At 35.2% G+C, this 24,985-nt stretch overlaps 1 protein-coding gene across 2 annotated transcripts in view; it reads right to left on the reverse strand.

The window, feature by feature from the left end:
* The window catches only part of EFHC1 (EF-hand domain containing 1), a 63,986-nt gene that overhangs the window by 22,829 nt on the left and 16,172 nt on the right, over positions 1-24,985 (reverse strand). For both annotated transcript variants that reach the window (XM_079147636.1, XM_079147637.1), the window contains 4 exons: positions 23,476-23,763; positions 18,671-18,820; positions 17,304-17,496; positions 2,619-2,839 (listed from right to left, as the gene is read on the reverse strand). In XM_079147636.1, coding sequence (XP_079003762.1) covers positions 2,619-2,839; positions 17,304-17,496; positions 18,671-18,820; positions 23,476-23,763 — 852 coding nt within the window. The remainder of the gene's footprint in view (positions 1-2,618; positions 2,840-17,303; positions 17,497-18,670; positions 18,821-23,475; positions 23,764-24,985) is intronic.

Consider the following 24,985-nt stretch of genomic DNA (forward strand, 5'->3'; position numbering starts at 1 on the left):
ACAGATTTTTTAATATAACAGATGAGTGCTAGTGGAGAGAGGCAGACAATACCCCAAGAGCAGAGACAAAAGGCTTTTAGCCTTGACTAGAACTTTAGAGAAGCCTTCTGGGAAGAAAGGAAGCCAACACTGAGTATTGAAGTATAAAATGAGCCATGTGAAGGGATGATGGAAAAGTGGTTCAAGCAGATGGAAGAGAACAAGAGAACTAAGTCTTGCAGATTAAGACAGAACATTCTATTGGCAAAACCACATGTAATTTAGTATTATTATTGGCTAAGCACAAAAGAAAATGAGGTAGAAAGGTGGGTCTGAGCTGGAGGAATTCAATAATTCTATCCTTTTATTTATTCCTTCCTTTTGAGGAAAAAAAAACCCAATGACATGGTCTTATGCACACAACAGCAAAATAAATATGGTGTACAGGTATTAATACCCTATTTTACACATGGGTAACAGTCATAGAGAGGTTTGTATGAGATGCTTCAGTCCAAACAGGTATAATAAGCACCAGATTTTTTTAGTTCATGATATCACACCATTTTAATATTTAGATACTTCTTGAATTTACTAAATATGTAATTTTTATAACTTACAATTTTGAAATTCTTTAAAAATATGTGGGTTGGCTAAAATTCTGAATTTTCAAGTTTATCAGATCACTACTTTGGTATGTTATAAGGTGCTATGAACTTACTCTCAGATCAGAATAGACTTCTGTAATACACAGAATTGTGTTGCTCACTTGGTTCTAAGAAAGCTATGTTGCAATGAAAAGTCATCTTCCAACATCTTTAATTAATAAGTCTTTGTTTTACTCTCAACCATTTTTAAGTGAAAGGATATTATAAAAATGATAAATAGGAAAAGAATAATGAAATGCCCTAGTGTCTAGAATTTTAAAAGATGTCTTTTTTTTTTTTTTTAAATCAAACTGAACAAAAATGTTATAAAACTAACAAAGGAAAACTCTGGGAAGATGCCAGAGTAGGAATACCAGGACTCTCACTCTCTACCTACACTGGCAGAATCTATCTGCAGTAATAATTTTTAAATTCTGGAGTCTCTTGAAGACTTGTAACTTTCAGCAGAAGGCTTAGGCAGTAAATTTGATGAATTTCTATAAATTTCAGCTCTTACCACAGTAGCACCTACCAATCCCATACCCCTCAGCACTGTGGTAAGCAGCCTACACAACTTGCATACAACCAGTAGGAGCCACGGGGGGGAGGGGAGGGTAGGAGGAAGGAAGGAAGGAAGGAAGGAAGGAAGGAAGGAAGGAAGGAAGGAAGGAAGGAAGGAAGGAAGGAAGGAAGGAAGATCACTCTGTCCTCTAAATACTTGAGATATGTCTACTAATCAGTGATTGCTACTTCTTTTTTGGGGGCCTGAGTTGAACTCGAGCCACATCCCCATCCCTATTTTGTATTTTATTTAGAGACAGGGTCACACTGAGTTGCTTAGTGCCTCTCTTTTGTTGAGGCTGGCTTTGAACTTGAGATCCTTCTGCCTCAGCCTACTGAGCCGCTGGGATTACAGTGAATGCTACTTCTGCTCACAGAGTATAGACAAAGAGATAGATGGCCATTGTTGTTGCACCTCCTCACATCGCTACAAGACTTTCCCCTACCAGATGAATTAACTTCTAAGGAATCTAAAGGGCTAGTACCTCATTTCCTCCATTTCAGGGTTTCTTCTCCTCTTTTGGAAGCTAGACACTAACAACTAGGACATTCAAAAACAACTGCATATACAAGGAAAATTTTTAAATGATTAAGTGCCCAGGGAAAGTTGCAGAAGATACCTGAAAAGACCTTAATTTTATACCTTGGGCTGACACTTGGCATAGAAACTGCCTACAACAATCAAAAAACAAAAATAAGAAAACAAAAGTAATAAAAATATAACAACAATAACAACAACAATAAAAAAAAAAACACAACAACAAACAGCAAACTACAGAGAAAGGGAAGACTCTGACATATGTCCAGTTTTCAACAACAAGAAATTACAAGGCATACAAAGAACTAGAAAAGTACGGCTCATTCAAATGGAAAAAAAAAAAAAAAAATCAGGCTGGGGAGATAGCTCAGTTGGTAGAGTGCTTGCCTTGCAAGCACAAGGCCCTGGGTTCGAATAGAGGCAATCCCTGAAAACAATCCATATGGCAGATTTACTAGACTTTAAAACTGCCTTGAAAGTACTTAAAAGAACAAAAGGCAGATGTGGAAAAATCCAAAGAATCATGCATGGACAAAATGGAAATATCAATCAAAATATAAAATATCCAAAAAGAAATTCTGGAGCTGAATATTAAATGAATGGTATTCAAATACAGACTTGCACCAGCAGAAGAATCAGTGAACCTGAAGTTAGGATAATGGAACTTATTAAATCTGAGAAATTCAAAAACATTACAATTTTCATTGTTTCTTTGATTATTAGATTGAGGGTCTTTTCATGTGTCAATTGGTCAATTATATTTCTTTTGTGAACTAATCTATTACTTATTCTTCATTTTTTATTGAATATTCATAAAAGAGTTCTCTTTTAATTTTTTAAAAATTTCTACATAAAATATTTTTTTTTCTCACCACATTCAGTACTACTATTCTTACCTGTTTTATAGGAGGTGGTTCCTGCTTGCTCACATCAATGCGTGGTAAATCAGAGATTCCGAACTTCTCTTTGTAGAACTGTCGAGTAAATGGATCACAATCATAAATGAAGAAACTTCTCCCAAGAATAGTAAGTGGTTTCCCAACAATAAAGTCTTTGGCAGTGTACCATTCCAACACCTCTTGATCAGAGATTTCCAGCACACACTGAGGGAAGTTCTCTAACATAAGGTGGGATTAGAGAGAAAAGAAGAATGAATGAGCATAGGAAAAAACCTGACATACGAGGTGAGTATTCTTGAGAACAGGGGCAGTACAGTCTTTTGCTTACATTCCTACAACATTGTGTATTTCCATCTGTTGATGGGACACACAGATAATATCCCAAAGGGTTTTTGTAAAGTCTTTCCCACATACAGCTGGAATATCACTATAAGTCACTAAGCTTAGCAAAATTAATGCTTAGAAGAAATCATTACAGGAAGGAAGAACAAATGTCCTTCTATAAGACATATAAGATCTTAATGAGGAGGAAGGATCCAAGTCATTTGGTTTAAATTCCCATCCATTTATTCATCCAACATTTATTAGTGACTAACTATATAGACTAAGTGTACTATTAAGTATTAGGATAGCAATAATTGCTTATATAAATACAATTCCTGCCTTAATGGAGAAAATATTCTGTTGGGGAGACAGATACTAAACAAATACATAAATAATGACTTCGTTTCAGTGTAATCACTGATATTAGGACAGTATGACCTAGTACTGGAGGCAGGGGTCAGGGACAATGAATGAGATGGTTATAACAATCAGTTTATTTGGGAATCAACAAATTTTCAATTGTAAAATCAGTATTACATTTGGGATATATTTACTGATTTTTAATTATAGAAATTCATTGAGACCTGGGTTGTAAAATCAGTCTTTTCAGAATAGATTTACATTTGTTTTTAATGGGCAAATGTAGGTATTACTAAACTACAATATTATGAATCTAAATTTTCAATTTTGGATTGTGGGAACAAATAGATATATAAATTCTGGCTCCAAATGTCAGAATGTTGGTTTGTGGGGATTTCTTTTCTCTTTTCTTTTTTTTTTCTTTACAGTTTTTACATTTTTTATTCTTTTTTAAAAATTTAGTTATTTATTTTTTTGTTTTTTACAGACTGCATTTTGATTCATTGTACACAAATGGGGTGGTACATAATTTCCCTTCTATGGTTGTACATGATGTAGATTCATACCAGTTGTGTAATCATACATGTACACAGGGTAATGATGTCTATGGGGATTTCTCTGGAGGCTTTTTTTCCCATTCTGTTCAGAGTCAAGACCTGAAGAGGAAAGTAACTTTTTTGTTTACTTCTGCAGGGGAGTTTCCCATGATGGTTATCCTTCTAAGATCCCAGTTTCATAAGTAGTTCTGACTTTTTGAAAAAATTTTTACACACTACATTTTGATTCATTATACACAGATGGGGTACAACTTTTTGTTTCTATGGTTGTACACGATGTACTTTTTACCCTATTTATTCCTCCTGGTCTTTTCTCCTTTCTCCCTGTATGGTCCCATATCTAGTATTTGCTTCTGTGTGAACTGATGACTTTTTCCTTACTTATGGCCTTTAAGGGCTCCCTTCCTTTGTCACCATCTCCAACATGCCAGGGTAAAAAACAAAAGGAGCTATATTTATATTTGAAATTATAGCATATTGGGGTTTCTATAAATAACCAATCTATCACATTACCGAAATGAAAGTTTCAGGATCTGTATTATTACAGGCAATTTTAGTGTACAGAGTCACCAGTATTATTTCCAATTGAAACATTATCACATGATATTGTGAATTCATGCTATTGATGCTATTGATGTGCATTTCTCACTAGGTTGTAAAGCCTTTGAGATATGGGCTTCTATAAGGTTTAGATTTCCAATACCTACCATATTTCCTTCATTCATAAGTATATTAAATTAAATTATCATTTCTGAATGATTGAATAAGCCACTGAAGATGCCCAGAGAAGTGAGGAAAAATGTTCAACTTTCTGGAGTACTAAAGGTCTAACTAAGAGGTATTCTGGAGTCATTTAAAAGACAAGACTGAAGTATAGAAGTCAGTTTAAAGAAAAACTAACAGACCTTCAGAACCTTGTGCACTGCACTCAAAAGCTGAATAGAAGGCTTTTAGAAAGTCAAATACTCATTTAACATTACCCGTTACATACTGGTAACCAGCAATTACCTTCAACAAAGAAAGAACTTTCAGAATCTTGGTACTTTAGCTATGTCCATCATAAACATATAATTTTGATTCATCTTAACTACTTAAAAGAAAGTCCTTGCATAGAGAACTTTTGCAAGATATTTCCATAATTTCCTATTATACTTGACCCTCATTATTCACAGTTTCTGCATCTACAGATTCAACCACCTGCATATTAAAAATATTTTTTTCAAAGATATAGCATCTGTGCTGAATGTGTAGACATTTTTTCCCAGGAATTATTCCCTAAATAGCCATTTACATACCCTTTACATTGTACTTGGCATTATAAATAATGTAGAGATAATTCAAAATATATGTGAGGATGTGTATAGGTAATATGCAAATATTATGCTATTTTATATAAGGAGCTTGAGCATTGTGGATTTTGGTTTCCTCAGCAGGGTCCTGACACTAATCCCCCTTGGATATGGAGGGATGACTAAAATGTCCAACACAAATTCCCTACCAAGTCGTCTTTTAGACACTCCCAAACATACCATATGCCTTCCTAATTCCTCTTGTTCTTTTCTTTAGAATAGTCTTTGCCTTTGTGTTCTGCCATTCTAAATCTAGGTTTAACCCCAGTTCTTCCGCAAAGCCTTCTTTAGTCTTTCTGGTACACCTCTCTCTTCTGAACTGTCTACATGATATAACTAACTACATAATCAGATAACCTAGTAAACTTGTATTATTATTTAACAACTTTATGTATTAATATGACTTACTATCCAGTAACTCCAGAAGTGCTTGGAGGACTGGAATTCTATGTCTGGGTGGGGATGGGGTTACTTTTTCATTTTTATCTTTATAGCATTTAGCATATGAAATCTTCCCATGGCATGTATTTAACTCGTTTAATTTAATTTAATAAAAATCAACATTTAGATAAATGCCTTTGAGAGTCAGTTAGATGCCTCTCTAAAGGAATAATTTAATTGATAGGAGCTAAGATTTTTTGTACTGCTACCTTACGACTAACAATGACTTTCATAAAAAGATGTTTCCTACTTCCTAAAATGACCCTATATATGTCACCTGACTGCCTCTCCATACAACTCTAATGAAAAAATATTTTAATTGGAAGTTGTTTAAGATGATGATTATGTATTGAAAATTTTAAACTTAGGTCACATTGCTAATTCAGAGACAAACCTGAAACCTGAATTCCTAAGGGATTCAGTTCAGTCAGACTCTCTTCCTGCTACTCTGAGTACATTCTCATTTTCCCTCTTTATCAACTATAAATTGACTATTTTTAGCTCCTAATAGCAGAAATTTCAGGCTCATTTAAACACTGTAATAAGCTAATAGTAGTACATGAGTCCCTGTATCATATAAATCCAAGAGGACTTGATACAGACCTGAGTTAAGGATATGTAGGTAGGCAGCAGTTGGACTGTGTCAAACTGGGGCACAGATTCAGTTGTTGCTATTTGAGAATGTAAACAGCAGTTTTTCTCATCTCTTTAAAAAGAGCTATTACTATTTGATGTGAACTCTTTTATTTTAATACGATGACTACTTTCACTCTTTTATTCCCTTAAAAATCCTTTCTTCCAGCTTTTTGAAAACAGAGTATATAATTATTTTCTACAGTCACCTATGGTTAAACAACCCACCAGAACTTCTTGCTCCTATTTAACTATAATTCACTACCAATTGATAGACTCCATCTCCATTTCTCCCTCCCTAGTCTCCCCAGCCTCTGGTAACCATCTTTCTCAACGTCTAAGAGATAAACATTTTTATATTTCACATATCAGTGAGATAATGTGGTACTTATCTTTCTGTGTCTGGCTTATTTCATTTAATAACAATGATCTCCAGCTCCACCCACGCTGTTACAAATTACAAGATTTTATTCTTTTTATGGCTGAATACTATGTTGGTGCGTACATGTAACCACATCTCCCACTCATTAGTGGATGAACACTTAGGTTGCTTCTATTTCCTGGCTAATGTGGTGAGAAGTGCTGCAATGAATATGGGAGTACAGATGTCTCTTCAACACACTTATTTCATTTTCTTTGGATATACATACTCAGTAGCGGGATTGGTGGGTCATATGGAAGTTCTATTTTTAATTTTTGAGGAATCTCCATTGTTTTACATAATGGCTGTGCTAACTGACATTCCCATCAGTGGTGTATAAAAGTTCCATTTTCATCACATTCTCGCCAGCACCAGTAATCTTTTATCTTTTTTGATAACAGTCATTCTTACTGGAGTGAGATGATGTTTCACTGTGGTTTTGATTTACATTTCTCTAATGATTAGTAATGTTGAACGTTTTTTTCATAAATCAATTGGCCATTTACACAGCTTTTTTGAGGTACATTGGCTTGTTTTTTGGCATTGAGATTTTGGAGTTCCTTATATCCACTGGTTATTACCATTGTCAGAAGTAGAGTTTGCAAATATTTTCTCCCATTCTATAGGTCGTGTCTTCATGCTGTTATTTCCTTTGTTGTTCAGAAGCCTTTTAGTTTGATATAATCCCATTTGTCTATTTTTGCTTTTGTTTCCTGTGCTTTTGGAGTCTTGTTTGAAGAAGTTCATACCATTCCAATGCCCCGAAACATTTCCCCTCTGTTCTTTTCTAGTAGTTTCAGTTTCAGGTCTTACATTTAAGTCTTCAAACCGTTTTGAGCTAATTTTGTAACTTCAATTTTATAAGCACCTTGGACAAAAATTAATTGGCTGCTGATGTGTGGGTTTACTTATAGCCTCTCTATTCTCTTTCTTTGATCTGTGTGTCGGTTTTCATGCAAATACCATTATGTTTTGATTCCTATAGTTTTGCAGCATAGTTTGATGTCAGATAGCATAATGTCTCCTGTTATGTCATTTTTTTATCAAGATGGCTTTGGGGTTTTTTTGTAGTTCCATACAAATTTTAGTATTGTTTTTTCTAGTTCTGAGAAGACTGTCATTGACTTCAATAGGGATTATGCTGAGTTTGTAAATTGCTTCAGATGGTATAGACTTTTTAATAATAGTGATTCTTCCAATCCATGGACACAGGAGTCTATTTTTATGTGTCTGATTTCTTTCATCAATGTTCTATTTCATTATAGAGATCTTTCACCTCTAGGTATTTTTCCTAGTTGTTTGTTTTTAGTAGTTGTAAATAGGACACATTTCTTCATTTCTATCACAGATAATTAACTAGTGACACATAGCAATGCCAGTAATTTTTGTATATTTATCTTTTATCCTGCAACTTTGCTGAATTCACTTATTAGTTCAGCTGGGTTTTGTGTGTGTGTGTGTGTGTGTGTGTGTGTGTGTGTGTGTCTGTGTGTATCTTTGGGGTTTTCTACATATAAGATTATGTCATATGAAAACAGTAACAACTTGACTTCCTATTTACCAATTTTGATGCTTTTTATTCTTTCTCTGTCATGCCTGACTGCTCTGGCTAAGATTTCTAGCATTATGATGAAAAGTGGTAAAAGTGGGAAGTGGGCATTCTTGTCTCTTTTTTTTTTATTGTAAACAAATGGGACACGTGTTGTTTCTCTGTTTGTACATGGAGTAAAGGCATAACATTTGTGTAATCATAAATTTACATAGGGTAATGTTGTTTGATTCATTCTGTTATTTTTTCCCTTCCCCCCACCCCTCCCACCCCCCCTCTTTCCCTCCATACAGCCCTTCCTTCCTCCATTCTTGCCACCCTCCTTAACTCTAACCCTAAACCTAACCCTAACCCTAACATTAACCCCTCACACCCCCCATTATGTGTCATCATCCGCGATCAGTGAGATCATTTGTCCTTTGGGTTTTTGAGATTGGCTTATCTCACTTAGCATGATATTCTCCAATTTCATCCATTTGCCTGCAAATGCCATTCTTTATGGCGGAGTAATATTCCATTATGTCTATGTGTATGTATATATATATACACACACACGCCACAGTTTCTTTATCCATTCATCAATTGAAGGACATCTAGGTTGGTTCCACAATCTGGCTATGGTGAATTGAGCAGCTATGAACATTGATGTGGCTGTATCTCTGTAGTATGTTGATTTTAAGTCCTTTGGGTATAGGCCAAGGAGTGGGATAGCTGGGTCAAATGGTGGTTCCATTCCAAGCTTTCTGAGGAATCTCCACAATGCTTTCCAGAGTGGCTGCACTAATTTGCAACCCCACCAGCAATGTATGAGTACCTTTTTCCCCACATCCTCGCCAACACCTACTGTTGCTTGTGTTCTTGATAATCGCCATTCTAATTGGGGTGAGATGGAATCTTAGGGTAGTTTTGATTTGCATTTCTCTTATTACTAGAGATGTTGAACATTTCTTCATATATCTGTTGATTGCTTGTACATCTTCTTCTGTGAAGTGTCTGTTCATTTCCTTAGCCCCTTTATTGATTGGAATCTTTGTATTCTTGGTGTAGTTTTTTGAGTTCTTTATAGACTCGGGAAATTAGCACTCTATCTGAAGTATGAGTGGCAAAGATTTTCTCCCACTCTGTAGGCTCTCTCTTCACATTACTGATAGTTTCCTTTGCTGAGAGAAAGCTTTTTAGTTTGAATCTATCCCAGTTGTTGATTCTTGCTTTTATTTCTTGTGCTATGGGAGTCCTGTTAAGGAAGTCTGATCCAGTTGACATGTTGAAGATTTGGACCTACTTTTTCTTCTATAAGATGCAGGGTTTCTGGTCTGATTCCGAGGTCCTTGATCCACTTTGAGTTGAGTTTTGTGCAGGGGGAGAGATAGGGGTTTAATTTCATTCTGTTGCATATGGATTTCCAGTTTTCCCAGCACCATTTGTTGAAGAGGCTATCTTTTCTCCATTGCATATTTTTGGCCCTTTTGTCTAATATGAGAAAATTGTGTTTATTTGGGTTTGTGTCCATGTCCTCTATTCCATACCATTGATCTACCTGTCTATTTTGGTACCAATACCATGCCGTTTTTGTTACTATTGCTTTGTAGTAGAGTTGAAGATCTGGTATCCCTCTTTGCTCTTTCTGCTAAGGATTGCTTTAGCTATTCTGGGTTTCTTATTCTTCCAGATGAATTTCATAATTGCTGCTCTATTTCTGTAAGGTACGTCATTGGAATTTTAATTGGAATTGCATTGAATCTGTATAGCACTTTTGGTAGTATGGCCATTTTGGCAATATTAATTCTGCCTATCCAAGAACATGGGAGATCTTTCCATCTTCTAAGGTTTTCTTTAATTTCTTTCTTTAGTGTTCTGTAGTTCTCATTGTAGAGGTCTTCCACGTCTTTTGTGAGATTGATTCCCAAGTATTTTATTTTTTTCGATGCTATTGTGAATGGGGTAGTTTTCCTAACTTCTCTTTCTAAAGATTCATCACTTATGAGAGAATCATGGGGGAACATTAGAATATATAGAAGGAAATGAGAGGGAGTGGGGTATGAAAAATGGTGGAATGAAACAGACATCATTACCCTATGTATACATGTATGATTACACGAACGGTATCAATCTACATTGTGTACAACCACAGAAATGAAATTATGTACCCCATTTGTTATATAACGAATCAAAATGCAGTCTGTAAAAAATTAAAAGCTAAATAAAAAAATAATAATTAAAAAAATGCATTGGATTTATGAGCATTGATCTTGTAACCTGCTACTTTACTGAATTCACTTATGAGTTCTAAGAGTTTTCTGGTGGAATTTCCGGGTTCCTCTAAATATATAATCATGTCATAAGCGAACAGGGATAGTTTGAGTTCTTCTTTTCCTATTCATATTCCTTTAATTTCTTAGGTTTGTCTAATAGCTCTGGCTAGAGTTTCAAGGACGATGTTGAATAGAAGTGGTGAAAGAGGGCATCCCTGCCTTGTTCCAGTTTTTAGGGGGAATGCTTTCAGTTTTTCACCATTTAGAATGAGATTGGTCATGGGCTTAGCGTAGATGGCCTTTACAATGTTAAGGAATGTTCCCACTATCCCAATTTTTTCTAGTGTTTTGAGCATGAAGGGATGCTATATTTTATTGATTGCTTTTTCTGCATCTATCGAAATAATCATGGGATTCTTGACTTTAAGTCTGTTGATATGGTGAATGACATTTATTGATTTCCGGATGTTGAACCAACCTTGCATCCCTGGGATAAAACCCACTTGAATGTGGCATACTATCTTTTTAATATATATTTGTATGCGATTTGCTAAAATTTTGTTGAGAATTTTTGCTTCAATGTTCATTAAGGATATTGGTCTGAAATTTTCTTTCCTTGATGTGTCTCTGTCTGGTTTAGGAATCAGGGTGATAGTGGCTTCATAGAATGAGTTTGGGAGGGTTCCCTACTCTTCTATTTCATGGAATACTTTGAGGAGTATTGGAATGAGCTCTTCTTTAAAGGTTTTGTAGAATTCAGCTGAGAACCCATCTGGTCCCGGACTTTTCTTTGTTGGTAGGCTTTTGATGACCTCTTCTATTTCATTGCTTGAAATTGATTTATTTAAGTTGTATATGTCCTCCTTGTTCAGTTTAGGTAATTCATATGTATCTAGAAACTTGTTGATGTCTTTGAGGTTTTCTGTTTTGTTGGAATATAGATTTTCAAAATAGCTTCTAATTATGTTTTGTATTTCACGCGTGTCTGTTGTGATATTTCCTTGTTCATTCCAAATTTTAGTAATTTGAGTTTTCTCCCTCTTTCTCTTTGTTAATGTGGCTAAGGGTTTATCAATTTTGTTTATATTTTCAAAGAACCAACTATTTATTTTGTTAATTTTTCCGATTGTTTCTTTTGTTTCAATTTCGTTGATTTTGGCTCTGATTTTAACTATTTCCTGTCTTCTACTACTTTTGGTGTTGGTTTGCTCTTCATTTTCTAGGGCTTTGAGCTGTAGTGTTAAGTCATTTATTTGTTGATATCTACTTCTTTTGTTGAATGTGCCCCAGGAAATAAATATTTCTCTAAGTACTGCTTTCATAGTGTCCCAGAGATTTTGATATGATGTGTCTTTGTTCTCATTTACTTCTAAGAATTTTTTTATTTCCCTCCTGATGTCTTCTGTTATCCATTCATCATATAATAGTGTATCATTTAATCTCCAGGTATTGGAGAAGTTTCTGTTTTTTATTCTCTCATTTATTTCTAATTTCAATCCATTATGATCTGATAGAGTACAAGGTAGTATGTCTATCTTCTTGTATTTGCTAACAGTAGCTTTGTGGCATAAGACATGGTCTATTTTAGAGAAGGATCCATGTGCTGCTGAGAAGAAAGTGTATTCATTCTTTGTTGGATGGTATATTCTATATAAGTCAGTTAAGTCTAAATTGTTGATTGTGTTATTGAGATCTATGGTTTCTTTATTCAATTTTTGTTTGGACGATCTATCCAGCGGTGAGAGAGGTGTGTTAAAATCGCCTAGTATTATTGTGTTGTGGTCTATTTGATTTCTGGAATTGAGAAGGATTTGTTTGACGTCCACGGATGAGCCAATGTTTGGGGCATAGATATTTATGATTGTTGTGTCTTGCTGATTTATGCTTCCCTTAAGCAGTATGTAATGTCCTTCTTTATCCCTTCTGACTAGTTTTGGCTTGAAGTCCACGTTATCTGAAATGAGGATGGATACTCCAGCTTTTTTGCTGTGTCCGTGTGCATGGTATGTTTTTTCCCATCCTTTCACCTTTAGTCTGTGGGTATCTCTTTCTATGAGATGAGTCTCTTGCAGGCAGCATATTGTTGGATTTTTCTTTTTAATCCAATCTGCCAGTATATGTCTTTTGATTGATGAGTTAAGGCCATTGACATTCAGGGTTATTATTGTGATATGATTTGTATTCCGAGTCATTTGACTCATTTTTGTTTTTTGACATGATCTGGTTTCTCCTTTATTTGGCTATTCCTTTAGGCTATAGTTCCTCCCGTTGCTGATTTGCATCGTTGTTTTTCATCTCTTCCTCATGGAATATTTTGCTGAGAATGTTGTGTAATACCAGCTTTCTTTTTGTAAATTCTTTTAGCTTTTGTTTATCGTGGAAGGATTTTATTTCGTTGTCAAATCTGAAAGTAAGTTTTGCTGGGTATAAGATCCTTGGTTGGCATCCATTTTCTTTCAGGGCTTGGTAAATGTTGTTCCAGGCCCTTCTAGCTTTTAGGGTCTGGATTGAAAAATCTGCTGATATTCTTATTGGTTTCCCCCTGAATGTAGTTTGATTCTTTTCTCTCGCGGCTTTTAAAATTGTGTCTTTATTTTGTATGTTAGGTAGTTTCATAATAATGTGCCTTGGTGTGGGTCTGTTGTAATTTTGTATATTTGGAGTCCTATAAGCCTCTTGTACCTGGTTTTCCATTTCATTCTTCAGATTTGGGAAATTTTCTGATATTATTTCATTGAACAGATTGTTCATTCCTTTGGTTTGTTTCTCTAAGCCTTCCTCAATTCCAATAATTCTTAAATTTGGCCTTTTCATGATATCCCATAATTCTTGTAGATTCTGTTCATGATTTCTTACCATCTTTTCTGTTTGGCCAACTTTGTTTTCAAGATTAAATATTTTGTCTTCGATATCTGAGGTTCTGTCTTCCAGGTGTTCTAGCCTATTGGTTATGCTTTCTATGGAGTTTTTAACTTGGTTTATTGTTTCCTTCATTTCAAGGATTTCTGTTTGTTTTTTTTTTCAATGTCTCTAACTCTTTATTGAAATGATCTTTTGCTTCCCGGAATTGCTCTTTTAACCATTGACTGGTGTGGTCATTTAATGCCTGCATTTGCTCTTTTATCTCATCCTTCAGTGCCTGCATTTGCTCTTTCGTCTCCTCATTTGCTTCCCTGATTGTTTTATGTATGTACATTCTGAACTCCCTTTCTGACATTTCTTCTGCTGTGCTGTCACTGGGTTTTTTTGATATAGTATCTAGGTTTGCTTGGGACATTTTCTTCCCTTGTTTTCTCATATTGGTCTGATGTTAGTGGGACTCTGAGATATTGCATATTTCCTCTTTGGCTTATAGTGTCCCTGTAGATTTCCAGTATATCACCTCCCAGCCTTCAGTAGCCTGAAGTCTTGGAGGAACTTGATAATGCAGTGCTTCCAAAGAAAGCTTCCCCTAGCCTGCTATTGGGTTCAGGGCTGGGGGATGGTTCTGCATGGAAATCCTCTCACTGGGTGGTCCTAGAAGCTGTCTATAGACAGGGCTTGCCCCCGCCTGAGGGAGCCAGGCTGCTAGGGCAAAGCCTCTCCCTGTCCTGCCTTGGTCCCAGAAGCTGCCTGCGGGCCGGGGGCCCACCGCTGGGTTCAGGGTTTGGGGTTGGCTCTGTGCAGAAAAGCCTCACTGGGCTACCTGCTCCAAGAAGCTGGCTGTGGATTGAGCCTGCCGCTGGAGAAAGCAGGGCTGCTTGGGGAAGACTCTAGCTGTCCTGCCCTTCTCCGAGAAGCTGCCCCTGTCCAGGTCTGCTGTCTGGGCCGAGCTTCACCTGGTGGGAGAGACTCACCCCGTGGCTCTACGTTGGTCCGAGTCTCAATGCCTCCCCTTCTTGAATCCTGGGTTCTGGAGCGACGGGAGATGGAGTCACCCTCTAGTCTGCCATCTTGGATCTGGCATTCTTGTCTTGTTCCAGATCTTAGAAAATTGTCAACTTTTCCACATTCAGCATAATGTTAGCTATTGACTTCTTCTAAATGAGCATTATGTTGAAGAACGTTCCTTCTTTATCTAATTTGCCTAGCATTTTTATTATGAGACATTGAAATAAGTAAATAAAGTGTATGAAAATAAGAAAGGGAGATGTTGAATTTTAGCAAATGCTCTTTCAGCATCTATTGAGATGATCATATCATATTTGTTCTTCATTCTGTTGATATAGAATATCATATGTTTTAGTAAGCTTTTTGCCACTGTGTCCAAAATACCTGACAAGAACAACTTAGAGAAGAAAAAGTTTATTTATGCTCACAAACTCAAAGGTTCAATCTGTGGTCTAGCAACTCCATAGCCTTAGGTGCTGGGTGAGGCAGAACATCATGGCAGAAGGATGTGGCAGAAGAAAGCAGCTTGGAACATGGCCACCAGAAGCCATGAGAGCTCTGCTTATCAGGGACAAAATATAAACCCACAGTCATGCTCCCAGTGATCTTCCTCTTGTCACAACCTAGCTGCCTATAGTTATTACCCAGTTAATTCATATCAGTGGATTAATCTACCCATTAAGTCACAATTCTTATAATCTAATCATTTCACCTCCAAATAATCTTGCATTGTCTCACATATGAGTTTTGGGGGACACTTCATATCTAAATCATAACATGTGCATTGAATCATCCTTGCATCCCTACAATGAATCTCACTTGCTCATGGTGAATAATCTTTTTAATGTGCTGTTGGTTTGGGTTTGCTAGTATTTTGTTGAAGATTTTTAATCTCTGATCATTAAAGATATTGGCCTATAATTTTCTTACTACCATAATGCTGGCTTCATAGAATTTTTTGAAAGAATTCCTTCATTTCAATTTCTTTTAATCATTAAGTTTTCTTTTTGTTGCTGTATTCTTGTCTGGTTATGGCTTCAGGGTAATGCTGGCATCATAGACTGTGTTGAGAAGAATTCCTTCCTTTTTAGTTTTTTTAAATAACTTGAGAAGAATTGGTATTAGTTCTTCTCTAAGTGTTTGGTAGAGCTCAGTGAAGCCATCTGTCCCTGGTCTTTTCTTTAATGGAAAACTTATTACTGATTCAATCTTGTTACTTGTTACTGGTCTATTCAAGTTTTCAATTTCTCATGATTCAGGTTTGATAAGGTGCATGTGTCCAGGATTTTGTCCACTTCTTGGTTATTAAGTTTGCTGGGGTATAGTTGCTCATAATTCCTATGATCTTTTATGTGTCTCTGGTATCAACTGTAATGTCTCCCTTTCTTCTCTGATTTTATTTATCTTCTTGGCTAGCTAAGTGTTGTCAATTTTTTTTTTTAACCTTAAAGAACCAGCTTTCTGTTTCATTGATCTTTTATGTTCTTTTTAGTGAGTATTTCATTTATTTCTTATCTTTATTCTTTACTTCTATTAATTTTAGGTTTTGTTTGTTTTTTTCTTTTAGTTTCTTGAGATGCAGCAATAGTTTGCTATTTGAGATCAGCATGAAACCAGGGAATACCTCAAAACAGTAGTCCATTCTCCCTAATACTCTCCCATGGGTCAAGGTAGGCCCAGATGCCTCATTCATAGCACTGTAGGATTCTGACTCTGGGCAAAATCACTGTGGAGAGGCCAACCCCAGACTCCTGTGCCACTAATGTGCAGTTTTTCTGACTGAATGTGTACCATGTGTACTATTGTTTTGTGTGGATTTCACATTATATAAATGTTATTGCATCATTTTTTTCTATTTGTTTTCTACATAGCACTATTTTTAAGATCCATTCATTTTCTCTCTGCGTATACCTTCTTTATTGCTTCTCATTAATGCATAGTAATCAAGATGCACCTTCACCAGATTTTATTTATCTACACTCACAATGATAAAAGTCCTCCAACTCCTTGCTCACAAATAACACTGCATTAAACAACAACAATAACAATACTACTGTGCAGGCCAAGAAATACATGTGGGTGGGCTGAATTTAGCCTTCACACTGTCAAATTTATTTACAGCCACTAATCTAGACAAACCTCTTAATACCTAGAATTCTTTATTTCCTACTTCAAAAAAAACATAGTAAAAATTTTAAAAAATCAATGAATATATTTACAAAACTGTTACTTTCCCAAACATGAAAGATGTCAAGACATGACCAAGATGACATTTTTGTAAGAGAAAAGTCTTTAACTGCTAAGTCAACTAGTAAAGCAAGCCTACTTATCCCAGGAAAAAGTGAACAGCAGGTATCCATTACCACTTTGTTGCCTTCTCACCATCCAACATGCTAGGTGTTATTTGAGCCCATAAAAAAAAGAGTAGGTTCTGAGCAATTGGACCCCTCCCTCTATGAGTCACAGATATACCTTTCCCAATCTCAAGTTAAATCACATGGAAACTTCCTATTTACAAAGTAGTTGAGATGAGAAGCAAGAACAGGAAAGCACATAAGGAAATGCTAAGCAAGCTACATCCTTACATCACAACAATCCTCTTTGAAACACACACAAAAATATCTATTATTAAATTGCTTCAGTTCAGAAGTCTTGTTCTACCTTTCCTTAAGTTGATCTCCACTGCTATTTTGGTTTTATTTCCTTGATCTACATATCAGTCATCTTTACCAGATTGTCTGAGAGTCATGCCTGAATTAAGGGATAAATTAAAGGTGGGGCACTGTGGGAAAGCTATTTGCTAAGAATCTAGGAAAACATCTAGAACTTTTCAAGTGTAAAGGAGTAACCACACTGACTAAATAACTCCTTGAAGATTAAAAAAAAAAAAAAAAGAGTCTTTAGTAACAGGATAAATTGAACATACTTGCATTCTCTGTCAAAACCTTGGGCATACGCTGGCGGTTCATCAGGAGTGGGAAAGGATCTCTTCCATCATTACGTTCATGGACCTCTCGAATCTCCACCGTACCATCCATAAGATAGTAATGAATGATATAGGTCCGACATTCACCAAACATGCTGTCTGTATCATCCCAGATTGCATAGAATCGAAGAACCTTTGCGGAATCCAAAGTAATAAGTAAGAATCCTAAAACTGGAGAGTTTAACTTACTTTGGCGTTATATATAAGACAATGATGAAATGATTATCTGGAAAGATTGTTAAGTAATTTGAGATGGTAAATTAAAAAAAGAAATATTTATCAAAGATCCTAAACATCTTGGATTATGTATCAGATGTTAATAGCTAGAAAAAAGATAAGGATTATTTGTGCTAAGAGCTTACTTTGACCCAAAATGTTAGTCAATGAAAGAGAAGCTGCATTAGAAGAGCAATAGGGTACTCTATACCATGGCTTATATAAATCAATGAAGATTCATGTAAATGGTTGATATATAATTAGTATGAAAAGATAGAAAGATTCTGCGTTTTCAAGAATTTTCATTTATTAACCAGTTTTTTTTTTGTTCTGGTTCTATCAGCACACATCTTCTAGTAGTAGTATCAACACAATCTTTAAATAGCAAGTAATAACAGATAATGATTGTTACAAAGAAAATCCTTAAAAGACCACATTAGTACTAAAGTATCATTTTCTCAACAAAAAGAAATTTAATTTCTGGGGAGGTGGGAGAACAACAAAGAAGTATTAATGGTAATTTCTCTCTTTTCACTTTCCCTTTACCAGGGAAAGAAGATTCAATCAGTTTATACACTTTGACTTATAAGGAGGAGAATTAGGAAAGTTGGAACAGAGTTGGAAAATACAACATTCTGTACTCCAGCATTAAAATGACATTTAAAAAGGAAGCATTTACAATGAGGATTTTGTGAAATTAACTATTTTAATATTAGAAACTAACAAATGTGCAACAGCTTTGAAATTTCCCAATAATCCACTTACAATTTTCCAAGGATTCTATGAGATTAATGCATTTTAGGGGAAAGAAATGGTCAACTGAAAATGTAAAATGGGCAGCAGATGTAGCTCAGGAATTGTTTTAAGATGCAAACATATGTTGGAATTCACAAAACTTAACTCCACAATCTTCTTTAGATCTATAAGAAACTTAGTTATTGGTATACCTCTAACCCTACATGAAACCAAAAAGACAGCACTATATCCAAATGGCTAAATTATAGATATAATATTTAAAAATCATTACCAAAATCAGCTTGCCAATAAATACATGTTTTGAAATGAGTACACCTTTTTCCCAGGTCACTTACTTGTTTGTCAAAGGTGAGAAACTGCTTAAGTTGATCAAAGTCCGATGGGGTGACATACTTACGAAGAGGCTGTTTCCGGAGTTCAGTGTAAGGATCAAGAGCCATCTTCTCTGGTGGATTTAATTCAATTCCTTGACTTTCCAAATATACCTAAATATTTAAAAATGAATAATGAGCATTTTTCTTAGAGCTTTATGGAATACGTAATTAACTGGTAGTATAAAATAGGTGCAATAATAATTCCTATGCCAATGTTCAAATTAACCACTACTCTGTAGCTTGATCATATCACAGAAATATCTTAAATTAACTCTATAGTGATAGAACTAATGATTGAAAATTACTTGAAGTATTCTATATTCTAAAATTAGTAGGTTATATGCTAAGTTAGTTGGGAGACATAATGGAAGGTAACTGGATTCAAAAATGAATTTAGATCAATCAAGTTAGATGCCCAAGAGCAGAGTAAGTCCTAGGATTACTGTGTGTAGGATTGCTTAAAAACACTATCTGGAACTTAACCATGTTTCCAACAGTATGCAATTCACATTTGGTGTGCAATCAAGCTGAACAATGGCCAAGATAAGATGAAATCATATTCCAACCCTCCAACTCACTTAAAACAAGTATATGATTAAACTGATCCCCCTCACCAAAAGGAAAAGAAAGCACACCCACTGGTTATTTTAGACCAGAAATGTTTTAGCAAAATAGGAAACACAAATCAAGGGCTCATATCTAACTAGGAAAAGTCAATAAAAGCATCTGAATTTGATAAGACCTTCAATTTTGTTTTGCTAATTATAAAAACATATATTATTTTCTGAATCATTGTATCTTTTAATACAACTTGACATTCCATCTTTTTAAAAGTCTAATAGCTGGCATGGTGATGGACACCTATAATCTCAGAGACTTGGAAGGCTAAAACAGGAGGAATGCAAGTTTGAGACCAGCCTGGGAAGCTGAGTATGACCCAGTTTCAAAAGAATAAAAAAGGTTTTGGATGTAAGAGCACTTTTGGATTCAATTGCCAGCACAGAAAAAAAAAAAAAAAAAAAAAAAAAATCTGGGGATCTAGCTCAAGGGTTCAAGCCCCGGTTCAGAAAAGAAAAGAAAAAGTATAATAAACTGTACCTTAACTGATAATCAGAAAAGAAAAGAACATTCTTGTACTGAAAATTAACAACAACAAAAAAATTGGTTTCTTTTGAGAATTGTGTATCTTGCTTTTGGACAACTCAATAGAAAATATGTAAAACTCAGGGCCACAAAATGTGGGCTTGAGTGTTAGCTCTACTGCTAACTAGCATGTGAATTCAGTATTTTAAGTTTTATTAGGCAGTCTCCAATTTCATTTCTGTTTGAAAATATTATAATATTAACTTCTACTAAAACTATTGAACTAGAGATAATAACTATAAAATTTTTTCTTGAAATGAAGCATTAGTATAACTCAATTATTGATTGAAGCATTTAATGGGTATTTTATTCTCTTCTATTACATCCAACAGAACCAGGCCCTTTAAAAATATTACCTTAGCAATTCTGGCAAGAACACAGAGCTTCCTGAAGTTGACTGGGTTTCATATTTTTTAAAGAAGCCTAAACTCTTTGAAGATATTATTCTAAAATGTACAAGGAGATAAGAGAAAATGGAATGATTTTTGAGGCAAGAAAAAAGGAAGCAGGAAATTTCTCCAGGCTAGAAAAGTCACAGGTTGGTAGGCCTCAAAAGAGCAGGACCCCTACATGTGCTCAGTGGCAGTTCTCTGAAGTACACATGTAGCCCTAGCCAGGCCATCCAGTCTCAGGTATTCTGAGACTCAGGATCTTCCTAGTACCAAAGCACAAGGGAGGTGCCCTTGGTCACTGGACAATCTGCACCCTGCCTATATGATCCTTTTGACCTAGGAATGAGTCTATTTTCTTATTGTTCTTAGGGTTTGGACTCTTTGGTAAAGTAGAATGATTAGAAACATCAGCTGTTTTAGACAGAATATCTGTAACATTCATATGTAAAATCCCTAATACCCAACATGACTCTTTGGAGATGGAGCTTTTATGTAAGTAGTTAAGGTTAAAATGAGGCCATAAAAAGTGGGGCTCTGATCCAATAGGATTAGTCAGAAAAATAAAAGTACTTCTGTGAGTATCACTTGTACCCATGCTCTCTCTCCCTCTCCCTCTCCCTCTCCCTCTCCCTCTCCATGCATGTGCACTAAGAAAAAGGTATGTGAGCACACAAGAAGTGGGCTGTCTGCAGGCAGGAAGGGAGTCTTCACTAGAACCCATCCATGCTAGCACCATGATCTTGAACTTCTAACTTCCAGAGGAAAAAAAATTTTACTATTTAAGTCACCCAAGTCTACAGTATTTTTGTTATGGTAGCTTCAATTGAATAACAAACCAGCCAAATTAGACTGGGGCTCAAGTTGGTTTTAGAAACAAAACAGTGTTTCTTGCACATAAGCATTGGTGGAGTAGGATTTACACCTGTTACACTAGCATCAATACTTACACAAAAAATAATACATTCTAGATCAATGATTTCTGGAGATTTATTTTTAATGTGTTCTGTCAATTCTGACTATAGCACCAAATATTTACTTAGAGCAGTGAGAGGCACTGTTTCCAGATTCAAATCATGCCATAAAGACAGCTGTTTTCCTACCCATTCAGAGGTCCACCCCTAATGAAGAATACCAATTAGATATGTTTTCTTTTTGTTATTTATAAAAAAAAATTTTGTGGTGCTGGTGATGCAATCTAAGGCCTCAGGCATGCTAGGCAAGCATTCTACCACTGAGCCCCATCCCCAGTTCAAACATGTAAGTTATTATTGTTGTTTTGTGGTGCTGGGGATTGAACCTAGGGCATTATGCATGCAAGACAAGCACTCTACCAACTGAGCTATATCCCCAGACCAATATCTAAGTTTTAAAATGTCCAAATATATAGCTATAGTCAAATATCAGTTATTAAAATACACAGATCCTCAATAGTCATGGATTCCATATTTGTGAATTTTCCTACTTGCTAAGTTTATTTGTAATCCTAAAATCAATACTTCTTACATGTTATTGTTATTCACAGACATGCACAGAGTGTAGAAAATTTGAGTCACCTAGATGTGTACATTCTCAGCTGAGGTAGAAAAAAGTGAAGAGTTGCCTTCTTGTTTCAGTTCTCACATTGTAAAAAAGTGTCCTTTTTGTCATATGTATTTCATTTTTCTCCTTTTTGTTGGTGATATTGCTGTTTAAAATGGTCCTAAAGCAGAGTGCTAAAATGCTGTTTAGTGTTCCCCAGCACAACACGGCAATGATGGAGAAAATACACGTTACATAAGATTCTTTTAGGTGTGAGTTTATAGTGCTGTTGGCCTATGAGTTCAATGTTAATGAATGAATAATATACATTAAATCAGGTGTCTTTAAACAGAAGCATACATAAAACAAGGTACATATTGTTTGACAAAAATGTCTTGACCAGGGCTGGGACTATATAGTTCAGTGGCAGAGAGCTTGCTTAGCACGTATGAGGCACTGGGTTCAATCCTCAGCACCACATAAAAATACATAAATAAAATAAAGGTATTGTGTCCATTTACAACTAAAAATATTTTTAAAAAAATGTTTTGACCAGAGACTGGCAGGAAACTAAACCTACATTTTTAAGAACAATGTTTCAGTATTTGTTACTTCAGTGTCTTTGGTGACATTACAGGTTGTGACTACTGTGAATAATGAAAATCAACTGTAACTGGATTAGGTCCACTGCTCAGATACAACTGTAGAAATAATAAGTTTAGATGATATTTTATAATTTCTCATTGCTGGTACAATTTTTAAGTTTTAAACAGGAAACTTAAAAAGCAGGACATCCAAATATGTTTGAAGGGGACAATATTTCAAAGATAATTTAACATCTCTACCTTCTATACTTTTCTTATTCACTGCTTTGGAATGACACTAATGTCATGGCTCTTTTCTTCACTTCCCTCAAATTTCTGTATATAGTAAATATTCATTAAATAATTTAGCAAATAAAAGCTGATGAATTCATAGCAGCTCAGTACATGTAAAAAATTACATTTGGCATTAAGTAGTAAAGAATAAAGGGCATAAAATCCTTGATGCCAGAAAATTTTTTAAACTAGAAAATTTTGTATTAATTTCCTAATATTTATACACTAAAGAAAGATCATCATATCCCATATGCATATATATTTATACAATATACATATATATAACTTTAAGAAAAGCCAACTTTGTATAAAAAAATCCATATTTACAAAATAGAAAAAGTGAAGGGTAAAAAAAATTCAAAAAAATTTTTCAGAAATCCTTTAGATAAATTTTCCTCAAATATAGCAAAGTATTGTTTGAAAACCATATAAACTACACATAAAAATTGGGGCTCCTATTTGCTAATAGAGGTGGCACTGTCTTCATAAATTTGAACTTAAAATGTTCAATGCCTCTTCTTTTTCCCTACTTCTATCCCATTAAAGGCATTACATCTCCTACTTTCTATCTGAACTACCATTGGAACTGGTTTCTTACCAAATTACTCAGCTATAGTACAGCTTGATTTTGAATGGATCTGTATTAATATTCTAAAAAAATAATGTTACTATACAGTGTTGGCACATATCAGCACACACACAAATACTTAGTTAACATACATGATAATTCATACAGGACATATTACCAGTGTCCTCCCATTACCCTAATAAATGAATATATCTGGCTATAAATAAGAATGATGACTAAGATCCCACAATTTCCACAAATATATACCTGTGTGAACTGATCACAGTCAACAATGCGGAAAGTTTTGCCATATATGGTTATGTTTATTCCTCGATTTAGGTCTTTCCAGTGGTAATGGTCTCCCACATCATTCTTGGCTATTCGCTGGCGTTTGATTAGCTTGCCTTGAGGGATCCCAGAGTTTTCAACAACAGGCTCTACAACAGACATGCTGTCATCTTCTAGATAGTAATAAATTTTCACTTGACGAATTCTATAATGTTCCTCACTTGATATAGGGACATCTTCCTGGAAATAGGCATCAAATTTCAGCACCTATAACACACAAGGCAAGGAGAAATGGGGTAGTATTAGTTTGTTATAGTCATCTAAGAAAACATTAAGTACCTTCCTGAAAAAGAGGATCACACAGGGAGATATGAATACTCATCACTCATCCTCTAAATCAAGAGTTGGCAGTCCACAACCAAACTACAAATCTACCCTGTCACCTATTTTGTGACATGTAAGCTAAGAGGGTTTTTAAAAATATATTTAAATGGTTGAAAAATTAAAAATTATATTTCACAATACATGGAAGTTATATGAATATATGACAATTATTTGAATTTAAATTACCTACAGATAAAGTAATTATGTAAATAATTAACATTTATTAATGGCTGCTTCTCTGTTACAAGGATGGAGTTGAGTAGTTGTGAAAGACATATGAGCTGTTACTGTTAGACTGAATTATATGACCCCCACGTGCATTTATTAAAGCCCTAACCCCCAATGTGACTTCATAGGAAGATAAAAGTCCATCTGTGACAATTGTTAAGTGGATGAGACCATATAAGACTGGGGCCTTATAAGAGAAGAAAGAAAAAAGATAACCTCGCTCCTTTTCACAGTGTATTCATGCATTGAGATAAGGCTATGTGAGAACTTAGCATGAAGGCAGTTATCTGCTTCCAGGAAGAAAGCCCTCACCAGAAAACAAGATGGCTAGAACCTTGATCCTGAACTTGTAACCTCTAGAACTGTGAGCAAATAAATTTCTTTTGTTTAAGCCACTCTGTGGCTATTGTGGTATTTTGTTATTGAAGCTTAAGCAGACTATAATTGCTTCAATGTCCAAAATATTTCCTGTCTGACCCTTTACAGAAAAACTTTGCTGACATTTGCTGTAACCACTCACAGTGTGTATAGACTACTTATTGTATGGTTCCTTAATGAGATGACTTAAAGACCTTAACACTACTTAGCTTTAGCTCAATGTTAAAAGTAACTTGCAAGTTTCTAAAAAGATTTAACATTTTTAGACATGACTACAATTTTTTGTTTCAAAATGAAAACAAAGGCTCAAATCCAATTCTTTAGAAATGGAGTCCCTTGTAAATACATATTAATGACACATTCTCCTTGGAAAGAGTAATACACTCTCACTGTGTTTAACCTTTTGCCCTCCCGGAAGCATCAGCATCAATGCAAAGTCAAAATGGCACATCAAGTGCACATTTAAATAAATAAAACAATATTATAAAAGCATATGCTT

The sequence above is a fragment of the Sciurus vulgaris genome, assembly GCF_902686455.1.
Source record: "Sciurus vulgaris genome assembly, chromosome: 7".
Classification (NCBI taxonomy): domain Eukaryota; kingdom Metazoa; phylum Chordata; class Mammalia; order Rodentia; family Sciuridae; genus Sciurus; species Sciurus vulgaris.